Consider the following 23,771-nt stretch of genomic DNA (forward strand, 5'->3'; position numbering starts at 1 on the left):
CCCTGTGAGCATAGTATTGACGTATACACTGACTCTATGAGTTCATCAGGAAGTGCATAGAGGATGTTCCCACTCTGACGATTAGAACTTATCCAAACCAAAATCAATGACAGATGGCAGCATTCACGCAAAACTGAAAGTGCCAGCCACCGCATTTAACCATGGTGAGGTGACTGGGAGCAATCAAAGAAGCAAAACGACGTGGAGTGGAGACATTTTTCGTCTTTGACGTCGCAATTCAACGGCTCAGACATGAGACGCACTGTATGTGGCAGGGTCTCCAGACAATCACAGATTATAAAGGGAAAGCCAGCCACGTCGCGGACACTGACGCCTCAAACTTGAATGAGCTAAACACTCTTCACCCGCTTCGAGGAAAACCACATCGAACCACCGACGTGGGCCCCCGACACTCACGAGGACTGTGTGCTCTCATTCTCTGTGGCCGACGTGACCTTAACCATGTAAACCCTGGAAAAAGCCGCTGGCCCAGACTGCATCCCAAGCCGCGTCCTCAGAGCATGTGAAGGCCAGCTAGCTGGAGTGTTTACGGACATATTCAATCTCTACATATCCCAGTCTGTTGTCCCCACTTGTAACTGAACAAAATTACTCTTGCCCTGTTGCACTCACTTGTGTCATCATGAAGTGTTTTGAGAGGGTAGTTAAGGATCATATCACCTTTACCTTACCTGACACCCTAGATACACTGCAATTTGTATAAATTCCCCAACAGATCCACGGACGACGCACTCGCCATTGCACTGCACACTGCCCTATCCCATCTGGACAAGAGGAATACCTATGTCAAAATGCTGTTCATCGACTACAGCTCAGCCTTCAACACCATAATACCCTCCAAGCTCATCACTAAGCTCAGGGCCCTGGGTCTGAGTCCCACCCTGTGCAACTGGGTCCTGGACTTCCTGACGGTTCCGACCCCAAATTGTGAAGGTAGGCAACAACACCCCCACCACGCTGATCCTCAACACGGGGGCCCCACAGGGCTGCGTGCTCAGCCCCTCCTGTACTCTCTGTTCACCCACGACCGTGTGGCCACGCACGTCTCCAACTAAATCATCAAGTTTGCTGACGACACAACAGTGGTAGGCCTGATTACCACCAATGATGAGACAGCCTACAGGGAGAAGATGAGGGCCCTGGTGCGGTGGTGCCAGGAAAATAACCTCTCCCTTAGTCAACAAAAACGAATGAGCTGATAATGGACTACAGGAGATAGCAGAGATAGCACACCCCCATCCACATAGACAGGCCGCAGTGGAGAGGGTCAAAAGCTTCAAGTTCAAGTTCCATGAACATCATTGATAACATTTTGTTTTTAAATGGTCCCTCCCAGACCTGGAATTTTGTGATTTTAGGGACAAGGCCATATGGCCTTCAAGAGGTACCCAATCTGCCAGGGAACCAAGGCCATCTGCTAGGGCACCAATACAGCCAATTGATTTGAAAACTGAAAAACAGTAGCTATTCTGTTAAGAAAAACAAGTCTATGTAGAGTTGAAGTTGGAAGTTTACATACACTGTAGCCAAATACATTTAAACTCAGTTTTTCACAATTCCTGACAATTAATCCTAGTAAGAATTCCCTGTTTTAGGTCAGTTAGGATCACCGCTTTACTTTAAGATTGTGAAATGTCATGATAATAGTAGGGAGAATGATTTATTTCAGCTTTTCTTTCTTGATGACATTCCCAGTGGGTCAGTAGTTTACATACACTCAATTAGTATTTGGTAGCATGGCCTTAAAATTGTTTAACTGGCTCGCACACGCTTTTTCAGTTCTGCCCACAAATTTTCTATGGGATTGAGGTCAGGGCTTTGTGATGGCCACTCCAATACCTTGACTTTATTGTCCTTAAGCCATTTTGCTACAACTTTGGGAGTATTCTTGAGGTCATTGTCCATTTGGAAGACCCATTTGCGACCAAACTTTAACTTCCTGACTGATGTCTTGAGATGTTGCTTCAATACATCCACATAATTTTCCTGCCTCATGATGCCATCTTTTTTATGAAGTGCACCAGTCCCTCCTGCAGCAAAGCACCCCCACAACATGATGCTGCCACCCCCGTTCTTCACGGTTGGGATGGTGTTCTTCGGCTTGCAAGCATCCCCCTTTTTCCTCCTAACATAACGATGGTCATTATGGCCAATCAGTTCTATTTTTGTTTCATCAGACCAGAGGACATTTCTCCAAAAAGTACGATCTTTGTCCCCATGTGCAGTTGCAAACCGTAGTCTGGCTTTTTTATGGCCGTTTTGGAGCAGTGGCTTCTTCCTTGCTGAGCGGCCTTCAGGCTATGTCGATATATAGGACTTGTTTTACTGTGGATATAGATACTTATGTACCTGTTTCCTCCATCATCTTCGCAAGGTCCTTTGCTGTTGTTCTAGGATTGATTTGCACTTTTCACACCAAAGTACGTTCATCTCTAGGAGACAGAACATGTCTCCTTCCTGAACGGTATGACAGCTGCGGGGTCCCATGGTGTTTATACTTGTGTACTAAAGTTTGTACAGATGAACGTGGTACCTTCAGGTGTTTGGAAATTGCTCCCAAGGATGAACCAGACTTGTGGAGGTCTACAATTGTTTTTCTGAAGTCTTGGCAGATTTCTTTTGATTTTCCCATGATGTCAAGCAAAGAGGCACTGAGTTTGAAGGTAAGCCTTGAAATACATCTACAGGTACACCTCCAATTGACTCAAATAATGTAAATTAGCCTATCTGAAGCTTCTAAAACCATGACATCATTTTCTGGAATTTTCCAAGCTGTTAAAAGGCACAGTCTGACCTTCTGGAATTGTGATACAGTGAATTATATGTGAAATAATCTGTCTGTAAACAATTGTTGGAAAAATTGTTGGAAAAATGCATAAAGTAGATGTCCTAACTGACTTGCCAAAACTATAGTTTGTTAACAGGAAATTTGTGGAGTGGTTGAAAATGAATTTTAATGACTCCAACCTAAGTGTATGTAAACTTCTGACTTCAACAGTAAATGTACATAATAATTAGCCTACATGTCAAAGTGTAGTTGATAGCTATTGGCTACAGCCTGTCATGTCACAGTGTAGGTGATAGCTATTGGCTACAGCCTGTCATGTCACAGTGTTGGTGATAGCTATTGGCTACAGCCTGTCATGTCACAGTGTAGGTGATAGCTATTGGCTATAGCCTGTCATGTCACAGTGTAGGTGATAGCTATTGGCTATAGCCTGTCATGTCACAGTGTTGGTGATAGCTATTGGCTACAGCCTGTCATGTCATAGTGTAGGTGATAGCTATTGGCTATAGCCTGTAATGTTCAGACGATGCGGACATGAGGGAGGCGCCTTAAAATGTAGCCAAACTTTAATTAGACTTTTAGTTACTTTTGGTCATGTAGTGTATGTATGTGAACACCTGCTGGTCGTACATTTCATTCCAAAATCTTGGGCATTAATATGGAGTTAGTCCCCACTTTGCTGCTATAACAGCCTCCACTCTTCTGGGAAGGCTTTCCACTAGATGTTCGAACATTGCTGCGGGGACTTCAGCGACAAGAGCATTAGTGAGGTCAAGCACTGATGTTTGTCGATTAGGCCTGTCTCGCAGTCGGCATTCCAATTCATCCCAGAGGCGTTCAATGGGGTTGGATTCAGGGCTCTGTGCAGGCCAGACAAGTTCTGATCTCAACACACTGATTTCGACAAACCATTTCTGTGTGGACCTTGCTTTGTGCATGGGGGCATTGTCAGGCTGAAACAGGAAATGGCCTTCCCCAAACTGTTGCCACAAAGTTGGTAGCACAGAGTCGTCTAGAATGTCATTGTATGCTCTAGCGTTAAGATTTCCCTTCACTGGAACTAAGGGTCCTAGCCCGAACCATGAAAAACAGCTTCAGACCATTATTCCTCCTCCACCAAACTTTACAGTTGGCACTATGCATTGGGACAGGTAGCATTCTCCTGGCATCTGCCAAACCCAGATTTGTCTGTTGGACTGCCAGATGGTTAAGCGTGATTCATCACTCCAAAGAATTCGTTTCCACTGTTCCAGAGTCCAATGGCAGCGAGCTTTACACCACTCCAACCGACGCTTGGCATTGTGCATGGTGATCTTAGGCTTGTGTGTAGCTGCTCGTCCATGGAAACCCATTTCATGAAGCTCCTGATGAACAGTTCTTGTGCTGACGTTACTTCCAGAGGCAGTTTGGAACTCGGTAAAGAGTGTGGCAACCGAGGACAGACAATTCTTACGCGATATGCTCTTCAGCACCGAGCAATCCCATTCTGTGATCTTGTGTGGCCATGGCTTCACAATAACAGCACATACAGTTGACCTGGGCAGCTCTAGCAGGGCAGAAAGTTGACAGACTAACTTGTTGGAAAGGTGGCATCCTATGACGGTGCCACGTTGAAAGTCACTGAGCTCTTCAGTAATGCCATTCTACTGCCAATGTTTGTGTATGCAGATTGCATGTCTGTGTGCTCGATTTTATACACCTGTCAGCAACGGGTGTGGCTGAAATAGCCAAATCCACTCATTTTGTATATGTAATGCTAAACACCAGTCATGTTTTGACAAATATAACGTAGGATCATTATTCTAAAGGCTTGAAGGCCAGTGTCTGTTGGCATACATGATGTACTGTTACTTCAGAAAGGAGAGGAAGGACCGTGTCTGTTGCACACTGCAACATGAGAAAGGCCAGTGTCCGTTGCACACTGCAACATGAGAAAGGCCAGTGTCTGTTGCACACTGCAACATGAGAAAGGCCAGTGTCTGTTGCACACTGCAACATGAGAAAGGCCAGTGTCTGTTGCACACTGCAACATGAGAAAGGCCAGTGTCTGTTGCACACTGCAACATGAGAAAGGCCAGTGTCTGTTGCACACTGCAACATCGCCCACCTTACAATCCTCATATGACACTGAATCTAGTAGCCTATTTCTCTCAAGTTCTCAACTTTATTTCATTGTCCAGCATCCAAAGACACATTCCTTATCATATTAACAAAACGTGTTTGTTGATGCGTCTTTCTTCATTTCTGAAGGATGTTTTCGTCACTGTCATATGAAAGTGCTCACATTTGCGGTGCTCTTCCACTAATTGTATTTTGGAACATTTGCTCTTACAGCCTACTACCATCTGCACACTGCTGTACTTACAATGTCGAGAAATAGCCTAATAGTTCATCAACACTTTAAGCTAAAAGTTCTGATCTTTTGCATCAGCCTCATTGATTTTAAATGTTTTTTTTTTTTATGTAGGCTACAGTGGTTGTATTAATTTGGGATCTATAGTGTCCCACCACTGTCCCAGAGTATGTTTGGAATATTTAATTTATCGTACAGAAGGACAAGCTGACCAATAGATTAAATCAACTTTTGTACTATGGGGGATAGTAGATTGACATAGGCTAGTGCTTTTGCTGTTTGTTAGGCCTACTCATCTTGTTGGTTAAAGAAAAGTAAATGTGGACAGTTCATCCAACATCTTCAATAAGCACCTGGGGATTCGATAAGGACTTGTGCCGTTTCATCCCCGATGTGTCTGTCTTCTGTTGTAGCCTACTTCGGAGCTGCGATGCCTGTGAGAAGACGTGACGGCCATTGGCCAATAAGAATTTAGATATCTGAGAGAGCGATATGAGTGAGAGCTGCTTTCGCAGCACAGTGATCGACAGCCGGGTTGAAGGGAATTATTATATTCAGCCCAAGGGCACAATGGCCACACCCTTTTTTTAGGGGACATTACGGCCACAGCTAGCTCTGTGATGAGGCTCAAATGTCAGTGGTCAATCCTTCTACGAGAGACAAGAAGACTGTGATGTGTCTTACTGTATGAAACCTAACGAGGGAACTGTTGAATGATTCATCTACAACGTCTCTGGTCTCTCAGTAGTGCTGTGTGTGATGACTGTAAGTTTTGTAGAGTAAAGACAAATGTTTGATCTAGCAGACCCACAGACATGAATGAGAGTGCAAACCTAAGAGCTCCTCTCAGTCTGTTTGAAGAAGTTTATCATGATCTGATTGGATACTGCTGTCATTACAAGGCTTTGTCCTTACTGCTGAGGATGTGACGACTGAAAGGGATACAGCAAGAAGGAATGACTCAACATTTCTCTCTCTCCCATTTTTCCCTGCCTGCTGTTTTCCCTCTACCTATTTCTCCTTCTTGATATCTTTTGACATCTCTATCCCTCATCCTCCTTACTCTTAGATTCTATCTTTATTCTTCGTCTCCTTGTCAATTCCCATCCACTTCGCATCTCTCTCTCTTCCCTCTTTCTCCTTCAACCCCTCCTGTCTCTCTCTTTCTCTCGCTCTTTTTCTTCCATTTGTCTTCTCTCTCTCCTCTCTTCTCTCTCTCCCTCCACACTTTCTCTCTATCTCTCTCCACCGTCCTCTCTCTCTCATACTGTTTCCTCTCCCTCCACCCCTCCTATCTCTTTGTCCTTCCACCCCTCCTCTCTCACTCGCCCTTCACCCCTTCTCTCAATTACATTTCAGGGATTTATTGGCATGGGAAGCATATGTTTACATTTCCAAAGCAAGTGAAATGGATAATAAACAAAAGGAAAATAAAGAATAAAAAGGAACAGTAAACATTATTATTTTAAAACTTTTGGGATTGTAAAGACATTTCAAATATCATATTATGCCTATAAGCAGTGTTGTAATAATGTGCAAATGCTCTCTCTCCTTCCACCCCTTCTCTCCCTCCACCCTCCTCTCTTCCCTCTCCCTCCACCCCTCCTCTCTCCCTCCACCCTCCTCTCTTCCCTCTCCCTCCACCCTTCTCTCTCCCTCCACCCTCCTCTCTTCCCTCTCCCTCCACCCCTCCTCTCTTCCCTCTCCCTCCACCCTTTTCTCTCCCTCCACCCTCCTCTCTTTCCCTCACTCTCCACCCTCCTCTCTCTTCCCTCTCCCTCCACCCCTCCTCTCTCCCTCCACCCTTCTCTCTCCCTCCACCCTCCTCTCTTCCCTCACTCTCCACCCTCCTCTCTTTTTCCTCTCCCTCCACCCTCTCTCTCTCTCCTGACACCTCTCCTCTCTCCCTCCACCCTCTCTCTCCTCTCTTTTCCCTCTCTCTCCCTCCACCCCCAGATCTACCTGCGTTTCCTAGACTATGAGATGCAGAACAGTAACGAGTGTAAGCGTAACTTTGTGGCGGTGTACGATGGCAGTGCATCCGTGGAGGACCTGAAGAACAAGTTCTGCTCTACGGTGGCCAACGACGTGATGCTGGTGTCCACCACGGGGGTGATCAGGATGTGGGCCGACCAAGGCAGCCGAAGGAGCCGCTTCAGGATACTCTTCACCACCTTCCAAGAACGTAAGACTGTTGATGGTGTACACGTTCACTTATATCCTGGCAGTGTATGGGCTGACTGGAAATACACAGATACGTGTTGCTAGAACAGTCATCATGATACATTGGCTATGTATGTTGTGTCAATGGAAAAGCTATGCAGTAAAGACATTTACTGGAAAATGAACAATCTAGTGGGGGTGGGGATGGATCAGATGACCTACATTAATGTATGGATAGGGTACATGAATGCCCCCTAACACTCATAGCGTGACCCCCAAACCCCATGTCTGCAGTGTTTAACAGACCCTGAAAACAACCTAGACATAGTGGCGGCCATTAAATTAAAACAGGAGCGTTTATGGCCCTGTCCATTGAGAGTGAGTGAGTGAGTGAGTGAGTGAGTGAGTGAGTGAGTGAGTGAGTGAGTGAGTGAGTGAGTGAGAGAGAGATACTCACTCATATGTGCATGACTGTAATCTGCTTTACTGATTTTGTGACACTTCAGTTGATTGTGTTCATATCCTCTTGAATGGTTGATTGGCTGGTATAAGCTGGAACAACAACTGTTAGAATCATGTTACACTACCGGTCAAAAGTTTTAGAACACCTACTCATTCAAGAGTTTCATTTTAGTTAGTTAGTTTAAATGTATGGGTTCATTGACTGTAGAGTTAGCCCCCGAGGGATTGGTCTTCCCTCTTTCTCCCTCCACCCTGTAACACAGACGCTGGGAGTCGAGAAGCAAGTACCGTGGGTGAATTTAATAATACAATAAACATGGAACAATACAAAACAAGAGTAGCGTCTGGACATGAGAAACACAGCTAATAGTGCCTGGGGACAGAACCAAAGGGAGTGACAGATACAGGGAAGGTCATCCTAGAAGTGATGCGTCCAGGTGAGTCTCATGAGGCGCAGGTGCGCTTAACGATGCTGGCAGGTGTGTGTAATCGATGAGACAACTGGCGACGTTGAGCGCCGGAGAGGGGGAGAGGGAGTAGACGTGACACACCCCTCCTCGCTCTCATTCTCTCTCTCTCTTTCTCTCTTCCTTCCATTTGTCTTCACATTTATTTATATAGCCCTTCTTACATCAGCTGATATCTCAAAGTGCTGTACAGAAACCCAGCCTAAAACCCCAAACAGCAAGCAATGCAGGTGTAGAAGCATGGTGGCTAGGAAAAACTCCCTAGAAAGCCCAAAACCTAGGAAGAACCCTAGAGAGGAACCAGGCTATGAGGGGTGGCCAGTCCTCTTCTGGCTGTGCCAGGTGGAGATTATAACAGAACATGGCCAAGATGTTCAAATGTTCATAGATGACCAGCAGGGTCAAATAATAATAATCACGGTAGTTGTCGAGGGTGCAACAGGTCAGCACCTCAGGATTAAATTTCAGTTGGCTTTTCATAGCCGATCATTGAGAGTATCTCTACCGCTCCTGCTGTCTCTAGAGAGTTGAAAACAGCAGGTCTGGGACAGGCAGCACGTCCGGTGAACAGGTCAGGGTTCCATAGCCGCAGGCAGAACAGTTGAAACTGGAGCAGCCGCACAGCCAGTTGTACTGGGGACAGCAAGGAGTCATCATGCCAGGTAGTCCTGAGGCATGGTCCTAGGGCTCAGGTCCCCCGAGAGAAAGAAAGAAAGAAAGAAAGAAAGAAAGAAAGAAAGAAAGAAAGAAAGAAAGAAAGAAAGAAAGAAAGAGAGAACTAGAGAGAGCATACTTAAATTCACACAGGACACTGGAGAAATACTCCAGATATAACAGACTGAACCTATCCCCCTGACACATAAACTACTGCAGCATAAATACTGTCTTCTCTCTCTCTTCACTCTCCCTCTTCCTCCACACCTCCTCTCTCCCTCCACCCTCCTCTCTCTCAGATAGTATATGTATGTGTTCATTGACTGTAGAGTTAGCTCCTGGAGGGAATGGGCTTGGGCCAAACCGCTGAGGACAGACTGCAGAGGTGCAGTCTAATGATCTCATGTGGCTTTATGAGTGTTTAAACAGCTCTGGAGAGGGAGTATTCCATTAGGGAGTGTATAGTCTCTTAATGCTGCTTGATAGCTATCATAACACACACACACACACACACACACACAGATCTACATAAGTTACAAAAGTGTTAGATTGGTTTGCGTGTGTGTGTGTGTGTGTGTGTGTGTGTGTGTGTGTGTGTGTGTGTGTGTGTGTGTGTGTGTGTGTGTGTGTGTGTGTGTGTGTGTGTGTGTGTGTGTGTGTGTGTGTGTGTGTGTGTGTGTGTATGAATAGGCAGTGCAGTTGTTTCCACTCTGTCAGGCCTATCCACTGAATGAAGCCAGGATGTGTCGTTGCCCCGGTAACACTGCTGCCTAAGTCACTCAACCGATACCCAGCAGGCCCGTCTGCCAGAGCTGCGTTCAGAACCACAGAGCAACACCATCAACACTATTTAAACCTGCAGGTAGAACCAGGCAATATGCAGGCATACCACATCTCTTCAGCTGATCCTCAGCTACACCCTGTAGACTAAAGCCAAAAGTCACTGTTTAATAGCCTTGAAACACTAACAGTGTCTCAGCAGGTACCCAGTCAGATACCCAGGCAGATACCCAGGCAGATACCCAGTCAGATACCCAGTCAGATACCCAGTCAGATCCTCAGAGGTTAATTCATTTAAATAGTTTGTTCTTATCCAATGTGGTCCTCTCAGGAGTCGACCCCTACATCCCTACCCTCTGTTCTGTTGAGTCAGTGCAGGTTCAGTTAAAACTATACCACTAGATACAGATAACCATTGGATTGTAATAATGATTGATTAAATCCCATTAAATTATATCCGATTGAATGGAGGAAACTGTCTTGGCTTGGTGTAGTCATTTGATTCGTCAGCAGGTCTGTCTGTTACACTGGGTGGGTCTGTGTATTACACTGGGTGGGTCTGTGTATTACACTGGGTGGGTCTGTCTGTTATACTGGGGGGGTCTGTGTATTACACTGGGTGGGTCTGTCTGTTACACTGGGTGGGTCTGTCTATTACACTGGGTGGGTCTGTCTGTTATACTGGGTGGGTCTGTGTATTACACTGGGTGGGTCTGTCTGTTACACTGCGTGGGTCTGTGTTACACTGGGTGGGTCTGTGTTACACTGGGTGGGTCTGTCTGTTACACTGGGTGGGTCTGTGTTACACTGGGTGGGTCTGTCTGTTACACTGGGTGGGTCTGTCTGTTACACTGGGTGGGTCTGTCTATTACACTGGGTGGGTCTGTGTATTACACTGGGTGGGTCTGTCTGTTACACTGGTTGGGTCTGTCTGTTACACTGGGTGGGTCTGTCTATTACACTGGGTGGGTCTGTCTATTACACTGGGTGGGTCTGTCTATTACACTGGGTGGGTCTGTCTGTTACACTGGGTGGGTCTGTCTGTTACACTGGGTGGGTCTGTCTGTTACACTGGGTGGGTCTGTGTTACACTGGGTGGGTCTGTGTTACACTGGGTGGGTCTGTGTTACACTGGGTGGGTCTGTCTGTTACACTGGGTGGGTCTGTCTATTACACTGGGTGGGTCTGTCTATTACACTGGGTGGGTCTGTGTTACACTGGGTGGGTCTGTCTGTTACACTGGGTGGGTCTGTTTGTTACACTGGGTGGGTCTGTCTATTACACTGGGTGGGTCTGTCTGTTATACTAGGTGGGTCTGTATGTTACACTAGGTGGGTCTGTGTTACACTGGGTGGGTCTGTGTTACACTGGGTGGGTCTGTGTTACACTGGGTGGGTCTGTGTTACACTGGGTGGGTCTGTCTGTTACACTGGGTGGGTCTGTATGTTACACTGGGTGGGTCTGTCTATTACACTGGGTGGGTCTGTGTGTTACACTGGGTGGGTCTGTGTTACACTGGGTGGGTCTGTGTTACACTGGGTGGGTCTGTCTGTTACACTGGGTGGGTCTGTCTGTTACACTGGGTGGGTCTGTCTATTACACTGGGTGGGTCTGTGTTACACTGGGTGGGTCTGTCTATTACACTGGGTGGGTCTGTCTGTTACACTAGGTGGGTCTGTGTTACACTGGGTGGGTCTGTATGTTACACTAGGTGGGCCGCAGGATGGCCAGTGCATTAGTGTTATTGGTGATTGAGAGGGGAGGTGTCTTGCTTGTATAATTACCGCTGTGATGAAGCGCTGACACATTACCAGAGACGCTATAATTGGATAACTCTATTCATGCTGCCTCGAAGGCTCTGTCTCTCCCTTTCTCTCTCCCTTTCTCTCTCTCTCCTAACACCTCTCTCTCTCTCTCTCTGCCTCTCTCCCTTTCTCTCTCTCTCCTAACACCTCTCTCTCTCTCTCGCTCTCTCTCTCTTAACGCCTCTCTCTCTCTCTCTCTCTCTCTCTCCTAACACCTCTCTCGCACTCTCTCCCTCTCTCTCTCTCTTTCTCTCTCTCCTAACACTCTCTCTCTCCTAACACCTCTCTCTCTCTCTCTCTCTTTCTCTCTCTCCTAACACTCTCTCTCTCTCTCCTAACAGCTCTCTCTCTTTCTCTCTCTCTCCTAACAGCTCTCTGTCTCTTTCTCTCTCTCTCCTAACACATTTCTCTCTCTCCCTCGTCTCCTCACATCTCTCACTTTGTATGATCTCAGTCACCAACTATCATCGCAGCTACAGCTACAGCTATACACACATACACACACACACACACGCACAAACACACATACACACACATGCACACACACACACACATACATACGCACGCACAAACACACACGCACAGCGTTCCATTCCCTGCCAGTATCAACACACCGTCATAATGTACCTCTTTTAACTTTGCACGTCTACCTATTGGCATCTCTACGTAGATAATTAGTGTTCCCATTCGTTAAGTTATGTATATATGCAGTAACTCTGGCCCTGAAGGATTTAGGCCTACATGTGTTGTGATATCTCCAGGATATCGAGGTATTCTCTCCAGGTGTTACCCTGCCTGTGTAATTATATAGATAGCTTTATGAAGAGCACTCCCAGAGAGATTACTATGCACGGCCTTGTCTCAGCGGATTTCTGAAAAAGGAGGAAAGATGAAAACTCATGAAGAACAGATGGTTCAGAGCTGAGTCATTATACTGGTCCGTGTCTGTCTCTGATAATGATTGACGTCGTTGACTTATTTGTGCTTCCTGATGGAGTTGATTTTGTGTCAGATCAGACACGGTAAAAAGGCTGTTTGGTCTGCAATAGTATCCTTTCATTAAAATCACAATCATCCTTAACCATTTGAGTAATGTAGCTTATACTTGGGATTATTATGGGGAAACGTCTAATACATCATTGATTACAAAAACAGAAGGGGCGGCATGTGGTTAGAGCATTGGGCCAGTACCCGGGAAGGTTGCTGGATCAAATCCCCGAGCTGGACCACTGTTCCCCGGGGGCTGAAGACGTTGATCTCAATTAAGGCAGCCCCCCCCCCTCCCCCCGCACCTCTCTGTTTCAACTGACTAGGTATCCCCTTTCCCCACAAACAGTTGTTGAGCACTGCAAGCAACTGATTCCTATGAGTACATGATGTATATCTCTGTCTAATGTTGCTTTCTCTCCTGTCGTTACAGCTCCATGCGAGCCGGATGCCTTCTTCTGTCACAGTAACATGTGTATCAACAACACCCTGGTGTGTAATGGTATTCAGAACTGTGTCTACCCCTGGGACGAGAACCACTGCAAAGGTGAGAGGTCAAACCCATGCTCAATATTATTATCATTTTTTATTTCTTTTTTATGTCATTACATGAAGATAAGGGGATCATAGTTATATTCAATACAATTCAGGAGCTGATTCAAAACCTGTGTTTAACCCTTTATTATGGTTGGTGTCTTGACTGATTTGTCCAAAATCGGCTCTACACTATCTCCCTCTCCCAGCTCACTCTCTCCCTCTCCCAGCTCACCCTCTCCTTCTCCCAGTTCACTCTCTACCTCTTCCAGCTCACTCTCTCCCTCTCCCAGCTCACCCTCTCCCTATCCCAGCTCACCCTCTCCCTATCCCAGCTCACTCTCTCCCTCTTCCAGCTCACTCTCTACCTCTTCCAGCTCACTCTCTCCCTCTCCCAGCTCACTCTCTCCCTCTTCCAGCTCACTCTCTCCCTCTTCCAGCTCACTCTCTCCCTCTCCCAGCTCACTCTCTCCCTCTTCCAGCTCCCTCTCAGAGCTCACTCTCTCCCTCTTCCAGCTCACTCTCTCCCTCTTCCAGCTCACTCTCTACCTCTTTCAGCTCACTCTCTACCTCTTCCAGCTCACTCTCTCCCTCTCCCAGCTCACTCTCTCCCTCTCCCAGCTCACTCTCTCCCTCTTCCAGCTCCCTCTCAGAGCTCACTCTCTCCCTCTTCCAGCTCACTCTCTCCCTCTTCCAGCTCCCTCTCTCCCTCTTCCAGCTCACTCTCTACCTCTTTCAGCTCACTCTCTCCCTCTTCCAGCTCACTCTCTCCCTCTTCCAGCTCACTCTCTCCCTCTTCCAGCTCACTCTCTACCTCTCCCAGCTCACTCTCTGCCTCTTCCAGCTCACTCTCTACCTCTCCCAGCTCACTCTCTCCCTCTTCCAGCTCACTCTCTACCTCTTCCAGCTCACACTCTACCTCTCCCAGCTCACTCTCTCCCTCTCCCAGCTCACCCTCTCCCACTTCCAGTTCACTCTCTCCCTTGCCCAGCTCACTCCCTCCCTCCCTCTCCCAGCTTACTCTCTCCCTCTCCCAGCTCACTCTCTCCCTTGCCCAGCTCACTCTCTCCCTCTTCCGCTCACTCTCTCCCTCTTCTAGCTCTCTCTCCCTCTTCCAGTTCTCTCTCCCCCTCTCCCAGCTCACTCTCTCCCTCTTCCTTCTCTCAGGATTTTAACACATTAAATCCCATGTCAATCCAAACCAATCCACTGTGTATCCCCTCCCTGTATCCGATCTATGTTCCTCTCAATCCGTGCACTTCCCACAGTGTTTCCTTCACACTCTCCTAATAGAATTCTATCCCACCTGATCCATACTTGATGCTCAGTATTCCAATGTATGTATTTTACACAGAAGCATTCAGCACAATTCCCTGTGTCTCCCCCTCTCCCCTCTCCCCCTCTCCCCTCTCCCCTTCTCCGCCTCTCCCCTTCTCCCCCTCTCCCCTCTCCCCTTCTCCCCCTCTCCCCTTCTCCGCCTCTCCCCTTCTCCGCCTCTCCCCTTCTCCCCCTCTCCCCTCTCCCCTTCTCCGCCTCTCCCCTTCTCCCCCCTCTCCCCTTCTCCGCCTCTCCCCTCTCCCTCTCTCCCTCTCAATCCATACTTGATTCTGGCGCACACTTCCTTAACAATGTATCCTGTTCCACTGATCCCATGTCATGACCCACTGTCAATACTCCTCCATCCTCAATGAAGACCAAGTCTATATATATTCCATTGCTTATTATTTTATTTCCTGAACTCTGTCCCTCTCAGCTTTTTCCTGATCTTCAGTGCTTCTCTGTTACCTCAGTGTTCTCCACACTCTCTCCGTTTCTCCTATTAGATCTATACCATGATTCATACAACCCCTTCCCTTCTATCCTGTTGGTCCTCAGGGTTGATCAGGGGCCATTGTACGTTTATTTTATTTCCTGAACTATGTTCCCTTTCACCGCCCTCTCCTGATCTCTCCTGACTCCCTCTGTTCTTACAGCTGTCCAATTAGATCCATGCAATGATCCTTAGCTCTTTATGTCTGAGCTCCACATCAGTTGATACAGTGTTCCTCCTGACTGACTCCTACAGAGAGGAGGCTAGCACTGGCTCTAGTGGGTTGGTTAGTACACATGCTATATCTAAGGCTGGGTGAACTGTTCCTCCATGCTCCTTTCAGCTCTGTGGGCTACACAGTAACCATGCTGGTGACCAGAGTTTGAACCCAGGCAGCCACCAAACCTCTCCATTCACTGCATGTTTGTTCCTCTGTCTATCCCTGGTGTTTGTTCCTCTGTCTAACCCTGGTGTTTGTTCCTCTGTCTATCCCTGGTGTTTGTTGCTCTGTCTATCCCTGGTGTTTGTTGCTCTGTCTATCCCTGGTGTTTGTTCCTCTGTCTAACCCTGGTGTTTGTTCCTCTGTATATCCCTGGTGTTTGTTCCTCTGTCTAACCCTGGTGTTTGGTGTTTGTTGCTCTGTGTATCCCTGGTGTTTGTTCCTCTGTCTAACCCTGGTGTTTGTTCCTCTGTCTAACCCTGGTGTTTGTTCCTCTGTCTAACCCTGGTGTTTGTCCCTCTGTCTATCCCTGGTGTTTGTTGCTCTGTGTATCCCTGGTGTTTGTTGCTCTGTGTATCCCTGGTGTTTATTGCTCTGTGTATCCCTGGTGTTTGTTCCTCTGTATATCCCTGGTGTTTGTTCCTCTGTCTAACCCTGGTGTTTGTTCCTGACCCTTTCACCCAGCTCATCAATAACATCTTCATCTTTATGTAGTTTATTTCCTCTGTGTGATGGGAATCATATTTGCTTGTTAACTGTGATCTAGCCGTCTGCTGATGTGTGTGTGTGTGTGTGTGTGTGTGTGTGTGTGTGTGTGTGTGTGTGTGTGTGTGTGTGTGTGTGTGTGTGTGTGTGTGTGTGTGTGTGTGTGTGTGTGTGTGTGTGTGTGTGTGTATGATTATGCAGGAAACTTTGGTGCTGTTTTCGTGACTTGTGTGGGTGTAAATTGGTCATTTCTTAAAGGGGCAGTGCCACACAGTGGAATAATTATAGAACTGCAGTGTGTTTTACCACTTGGCTACATTTACAAAGAGGAGATGAAAGCAAAGGACACACTCTCTATACTAGAAACATCAACATGTCTTCTGACCTCTAAATTAGAAACATTAACAAGTCTCTTGACCTCTACTATTTGGTCTTCTCACTGTATCTCTCTGTCTCCCTCCCACCTATCTCTCTATTTCTCTCTTCCCCTATCTTTCTCTCTCTCCTCATCCCTTCCCTCTCATCCTCTCCCTCCGTCCCCCTACAGAGAAGAGGAAAGCTAACATCCTGGACAACCTGAACAACACCAACGGCACCATCATCGGCGTCACCTGCTGCATCGTCCTCATCCTCCTCATTGTGTCGGTCATCGTTCAGATCAAACAACCCAGGAAGAAGTACATCCTCCGGCACGAGGACTTTGACCCCACCATGTTCCAGGAGGTCTTCGAGCCGCAGCATTATGGGCTCTGCACGTTACGCAGCACCACGCATGCCACCGCCGCTTCGGCGGATATAGTGGATCTAGCAGAGGACTTGGAGAACTATCACGCACTGCACCGCTCGTCCTCGCGCTGCGTCCATGACCACCATTGTGGATCCGCCTCCAACCCTGGTTCCGCCCACCTGTCCCAGCTGTCACTCAGTGGGCGGGGAAGCCGCGGGAACCTGAGCGCACGCGGGGCCGCAGCCCTCCTCACGGACCTTCCACCGCAGTCGGTACGGCCGCTGCTGCCCAGCGTTGCCACGGGAAACCGGCGCAGCATCCTAGTGATGAAGCACAGCTACTCGCAGGAAGCGGCCGACAATGGGTGTGACCTCGACGACGACCTGGAAGAGGTTCCCACGACGAGCCACCGACTGTCGCGTCACGAGAAGGCAGTCCAGCGGTCAGTATCTATAGATTTCCATGATAATCCATGATAAATCAATCTGTCAATCAATGAAGACATCCTAATAGAAGATGTTATGTTGGAGGGTGACATAGATTTTTTTTTTCTTTTTTAATTTTTTTTTAATCCTCCTCTATTTTTCCTCTTTCCTTCATTCTACTGTTCGTTTATTTTTTTTTGGGGGGGGAGGGGTTTAGCTTTGCTTTCTGCTTCAATCTTCCTTTTTTCCATCAACTCTGTTATCATTCATAAAGGGCTATGCTGTGGTAGTGAGAGCTGCCCCCTCTGTTTCTTTATCACCCATTATGTCACTCCTCCCCTTCTCAATCTTCATATTGATTTATTTCTCCATCTGTGTTGCTCCTGTGGCTCCAGACCACGCCCACAAATATGTCCAGTGTCATTAGATCTACGTCGTGAATTAAAAGACTGATTTGTGATGTACAACGATAGTACATGTTGCCTTTTTCTACAGAGGACATGTAGATCAGTCTGTCTGTCTACTCTGACTCTCAACACAAGGGCTTGTATTGGTGCCTGGCACTGATAAAGAGATTATTGATTCATCCATTTAGAATGCAAATAACTTTATTTCGTAAACTCAAAAGATAAAAACATAATTAACTTTGTTAATGTTAGAAGTTAACTGTGATAATGTTGTTGTTTTTTTGGTACAGTTCAAACCTTTGGCATGAACCTGTTTCCTATAAATAATTACAAATATTTTATTGTACATGTATCTGCACCTTGATGGCTTGATACATTACATGTTACCAAGAATAAATGGAGGAACACTTCTTGTACCTCCAAAATAACTTCCAACTTCCAGTACCTTTGTGTGCTCTACTCTATTCAACCTGTATACCTGTATGCATCTTGGTTTAACTACAGTATAATTCCCAGCACAGCTATTTCTATGCATGCAAGACTTCCAGAGCTCAAAACTCTGTTCAAATGTTCAGCTTTTTTTTTGTAGCAAATATATAATATATTTCAAATATATTTAAAATCTCTATGCAAACGTTTGATATTAAACAACAGAGCGGTGACATTTCAGGTTCTGCCTCATTGGCTCTTTGAGCAAACACGAATCAGAATACAACACGACGAGGGTCTAAGACAATCTCAAGGTAAGCCCCCCCCCTTATACAACAATAAACATATTGTATGTTGCTGTGTAGTTCATAGTTTTACCATGTAAGTCAGTTTCTCAGTCATGGTAGTTTGATGTAGCTTTGATTGTTACATATTTTGTATAGACGTTCTGGATATAGTTTGTTTTTTTGTTTGTTAGATTTTTTTGTATGATTCATTATCATCATCAAGATGGTCCCTCTGCTTGCAGCCATCTTGGTTTGTGGTGTGTTTTTTTGTGTGAAATTTGGCTGCTATTTTTTTTTTTTTTTTTTGCGTGGTTTATTTGAAGCTCGTACTTGTGTCCTCTTCTTATCGAGGGCCCATCTTGATCATCCTCTTATTATTTACTAGCATGGACTTTTCCAGTCATCTTCCGTTGAACCTGTGGACAATAAGGATGTTTCTAACCTTTGACCTTTATTTGACCTGTATTATTTAACATAAGTATATTTTATTAGAACACTTTTGATTAAGCATATATATATATATATATATATATATATATATATATATATATATATATAGTACTTTACAAGTACATACACAATACTAAAAACATAGTTTTAATTCTAAACAAGTTGGTCACCTGTAATGTTTTCAGACATTTACAACATATTCCTGAAGTTACACTTACACTGTATTCTCGGCTTGTTGAATGAATCAAAAACTGAACAAGGCTTTTTTCAGCATCTATGTCTACTGTTGTCTTCAGTTTTAGCTTAATGTTGAAAAAGGCACTTACACATCGGAGCTATCTTTGTTGCAGGTGCATGGTAACAATTGAATAACATGAGAGAAAACAGAAGAAACCCACACACTGCTTTTTCTAGTATCACCGCTGTTTATTAATCTTTACGTATCAGCCCCAAGGCCTTCGTCAGAGCTTTTGTGAGGGTTTTTAATTTGCACCCTTATGTAGGAGCAATGTCTACATAAGGGTGCACATTAAAAACACTCACGAAGGCCTGGAGGCCGATACGTAAACCTAAATAAAGAGCAGTGATACTATCAAGAGCAGTGTGTGGGTTTATTATTTTTTTTTCTCTCAAGTTACCTTAATTCTTACGAATACGGTAGCGTCCCACCTGGTCAACATCCGGTGAAATGGCAGAGCGCCAAATTCAAATTAAATTACTATAAATATTAAACTTTCATGAAATCACAAGTGCAATACATCAAAATAAAGCTTAACTTGTTGTTAATCCAGCCGCCGTGTCAGATTTCAAAAAGGCTTTACAGCGAAAGCAAACCATGTGATTATCTGAGGACAGCGCCCAGCACACATATCAAATCATTTTCAACCAGGGAGTTGCGACACAAAAGTCAGAAATAGCGATATAATATATGCCTTACCTTTGAAGATCTTCTTCTGTTGGCACTCCAAAAGGTCCCAGTTACATTACAAATGGTCCTTTTGTTCGATAGTCTTTCTTTATATCCATAAAAACTCAGTTTTGCTGGCGCGCTTCAGTCAATAATCCACTCTGTTTCCCTCCTTCAAAATGCATACAAAATGAATCCCAAACGTTACCAATAAACTTATCCAAACAAGTCAATCAACGTTTATAATCAAACCTTCGGTACCCTAATATGCAAATAAACGTTAAAATTTAAGACGGAGAATCGTTAGTCTTTACCGGAGAAAAATACCAAAGAACGCGTTCTCATTCACACGCTTGGAAACACTACAGCCAAAATGGGAGCCACCTAGAAAAACTACAATTTCTGGCTCATTTTTCCAAAAACCAGCCTGAAACTCTTTCTAAAGACTGTTGACATCTAGTGGAAACCCTAGGAACTACAATCGGGCACAATTTCACCCTATTATAAAAGTGCCGGCCATTGAAATCAGTGGTAGGATTAATTATTTGTGGGGGGGATGGTTTGTCCTCGCCTACCATTTCAGTTCTGTTATACACAGACATTATTTTAACAGTTTTAGAAACTTAAGAGTGTTTTCTATCCAAATCTACCAATTATATGCATAACCTAGCTTCTGGGCCTGAGTAGCAGGCAGTTTACTTTGGGCACGCTTTTCATCCGGACGTCAAAATACCGCCCCCTATCCCAAAGAAGTTAGTTTGAAAGCATATTATTGAATATAAGTGAACGTTCCGTCATAATGCCTACATAAGGGTGTCATATCACTTCACGTAATGTCATGTCTCAGACTCCCTCATGATAGTATTATGCTGGGACATTCAAATAAACTGTTCCCTAAACTGTCATTCAGTGTGAGAAGTGTTGAGTCCTGTGATGTGTTTGTGGGTGTTAGCTTTCGTTCTTCTATATATGTTGCATTGTTTCCATCATACAGACTTCTTGAGAATAGTGCAATTCAGGATCAGTACGAACGGGCTTCAGTGAAATATGAAAATATGGACCGGAGATTCACATCAGCATAATGGCGATGATGATGATGGTGGCGATGATGGTGGTGGCGATGATGGTGGTGGTGGCGATGATGGTGGTGATGGCGATGATGGCGGTGATGGCGATTGTGATGAGGGTGATGATGGTGGTAGCGATGATGTTGGTGGCGATGATGGTGGTGATGGTGATTGTGATGAGGGTGATGATTGTGGTGGTGATGATGGCGAAGGTCGTGGTGGCAATGATGGTGGGGATTGTGATGTGATGATTGTGACGTTGATGATGGCGATGATTGTGGTGGTGAGGATGGTGATGATTGTGACGGTGGTGGTGGTGGCAATGATGGTGGTGGTGATGATGGTGGTGGTGGTGGTGATGATGGCGATGGCGATGATGGTGATGATGGTGGTGGCGATGATGGTGATGGTGGCGATGATGATGGTGATGAAGGACTGATGGAAATAGAGAATATGTAATATGTAACAAACTGGAACAAAGTAGCTACAGAGATGAAAACAATTGCCTGAATATAGACTGGCTAGAAAGTCTTGAAACTTGAATTTAAGTAGGCTACTATTCTCACCCTATATTGTCAAGTCAGATTTGAATTTCCATTCCCCTTTAAGAAGGTACATTATTATCAACTAAGCATTTTGGATGAATGCATTGTGGGAACCACGTTTTGTTTCTCAAATGTATCATCAACAACGAGGACTATGGTGACCAGAACTCCTTCCTCAGTTTATTATTTAGAGCATGTGATTTCGTAGGATTTTTACAGCATATTATAAATTATATTTTGATGTATCCATTTTTTTTGTTGTGCTAAGTTTATCGGTAATAATACAATTGACTGGTAATAATTAGTTGATCACTTGGGAACTAACCCCAGTGTTATGTAGACTTTTTTGAATAAGTCAAATCAAATTATTTTCTATGAGAATTGAAAATGGAATGGCATGACTTGTGCATGTTTTTTTAAATCCATTGAAACATTAACAATTTAACATCTAGATTGAAAGTTAAGTCAACCACTAATACAATACATGCAATTATAAATAAATTATGAATATATTATAAATACATTATAAATAAGTTCACCATAACATAAAGGAAATACATTAATAAAATTATTATTGCTAGTATTAATTGATTGCATGCTAATTAAACTAAATTAAATTTCAAATAAATAAACGCAAAACTAACCTTAATTTTAAAATGTTGATTCCTTTCACAAATGTAAATTATAAAAAAATGTAGTTTATTATTTGACTAAAAAAACGATTTAATTTCAGTTCCTTTGTCGTCACAGCCTCTTTTAGTAGCCTGTCGTCTTTGTACTCAGACTTTTCTGCTGGGGGTATTTGTTTTTAAAGCTTTGTAAGAAAATAAACAATAAAACCTTAATATTTTTTATTTTAAGGTTTTATCTAATTATTTTTGTCATGTGTTTTCCAAGTCCTTATCATTGAAGTCCAATCAAGTCATGTGATTCTTTATGAAACAAAATTAATTTGGTTGCGAGTAACATTTGACAAAATATAAATACAACTAGTTGCAAACACACATGCACACACAAATGTACCCCAACACACACACACACACACACACACACACACACTCTTACAAATGGACACCATTAAGACACACCAAGACTATACTAAATCAAAATATTTTGATCTCCACTCTATCGTACAATGTATTTCCAGTCCACTCTCACTTAAACACTATCAGGAAGTTATTACAGTGTTGACAGTGACACGGATGATGCTATTGTCTACACTACATCGTTGCAACTATGCTGACACCTTCAATATCCCAACAGTAAATCAATCTTTAGTTTAATTTGACATGCTTGCTCAGTTTTCTGCTTTGCTGTCGTTTATGTTAATGTTTGTTCTTTCAGTAATGCACTTTGTGTGTTTTCACATGTTCAGTTTGTGTTTTGTGGTCACTTCATTTTGACACAGCTTGTTGTGATGTTATTGTATTAATGTAATTTGAAATTTAAGAGAATGTAAATCAAATGCTATGTAAACACACACACACACACACACAGAGAGAGAGAGAGACAGCAAAAGAACAGTACATGTCTTAACACTGTAGGCAACTTACAAAAGAATAGGCCTATTTTATGTTGGAATGTGCTCTTGTTATAGGGGTTAATTTCATTCACACAGTAAACTGTTCTAGTGAAACTTCAGGATGGCGACAGAGGTAAAGTTAAATCACATCAAACTGTAATACATTTAGTTATAGATTTTTTTTCGGATTAACATTCTTATTAGTTCTTAAAAAAAACGTATCCAATTGAAGCTGTCTCAAATAAGGGAGAGAGAATAGAGTTGCATTAACTGTGGACTGAGTAGTCTAATAGTGTTTTCATGTCTCTACAGATACTTCAGAAAGATGCATCATTCTTCTGCATCTTGCCAAGTTTGACAATTTATGGAAGTAACATTAATCTCCCTCATGAGAACTGTTGCATTGAGCGACATTTCTTTTTTAGAGTGTTGTGATAAGGAGAAAAAAAACTTTTTTTTTGTGTATGCGTTGGCTTGTTTTGATGACAGCTGTGATATGCCCTGTTGGTGTTCATCAAATGGCTGAGATTGTAAAGCCAGAGACACGTACTGATACTTTCGGATACTGGACTGAAACTTTAAAAGATACATAAATACCTTAAATGTACATTGTTCATGGACTGTACCTGAACCTGTTCTTTTAAACTTTTTTTTAATTTGTATTTAACATCAAAACACGTGAGGATGCCATTTTGGTACTGAAATCCCATCTGGAAACCCACTGTGTCGCTGTTATGTTTCCTACACTCTATTAGGGCTCAAGTTCTTTCCCCGGACGAAGTTTCAAACCCCAGAGAATGTTGTGATGTCAGAAGAGTATAAACTGTATAGTGTTCCAAGCCATTGGACACGAAGGGTCTCCATGTTGGTGCTTTCTGAGGACTGAAATGGGACATTGGGATGTATAGGTAATTTCTATGGCAGCCACAGGTCTCATCAGGATGAAATGAAATTGGTTTTGAGAATTCTCAGTCAGATTTCCAACTAGGAACCCAAACATTGGGAATGGTTGTATTTGTGGATTGTCTATGCACACTAGACTACAGTAAGAAAAGTGGGCTCAATTATTAGGCTACTACATAATCCCTTGATTGCCCAACAGCCTTAGGCCTTCTTTGCATTAACATCAATATTTTATTTCCTGTCTTTCAGAATATGTCTGAGACCCCTCTGTTTGCTGAGATCTCTACTTTGTTTGGTAACACATTAAAGAAATGCTGGGCAGAATGTTTTCAATAAACTGATACTAAATCTTA

General features: G+C 44.2%; 1 protein-coding gene across 1 annotated transcript in view; it reads left to right on the forward strand.

The window, feature by feature from the left end:
• The window catches only part of LOC115195255 (neuropilin and tolloid-like protein 1), a 31,030-nt gene extending 7,259 nt beyond the window's left edge, over positions 1-23,771 (forward strand). Inside the window, exons 2-6 of the mRNA XM_029755031.1 lie at positions 7,119-7,347; positions 12,914-13,027; positions 16,297-16,918; positions 17,979-18,051; positions 22,828-23,771. Of these exons, the coding sequence (XP_029610891.1) occupies positions 7,119-7,347; positions 12,914-13,027; positions 16,297-16,918; positions 17,979-18,039 (1,026 nt within the window). The 3' untranslated portion in view covers positions 18,040-18,051; positions 22,828-23,771. The remainder of the gene's footprint in view (positions 1-7,118; positions 7,348-12,913; positions 13,028-16,296; positions 16,919-17,978; positions 18,052-22,827) is intronic.

Source organism: Salmo trutta, chromosome 6, assembly GCF_901001165.1.
Source record: "Salmo trutta chromosome 6, fSalTru1.1, whole genome shotgun sequence".
Taxonomy (NCBI): domain Eukaryota; kingdom Metazoa; phylum Chordata; class Actinopteri; order Salmoniformes; family Salmonidae; genus Salmo; species Salmo trutta.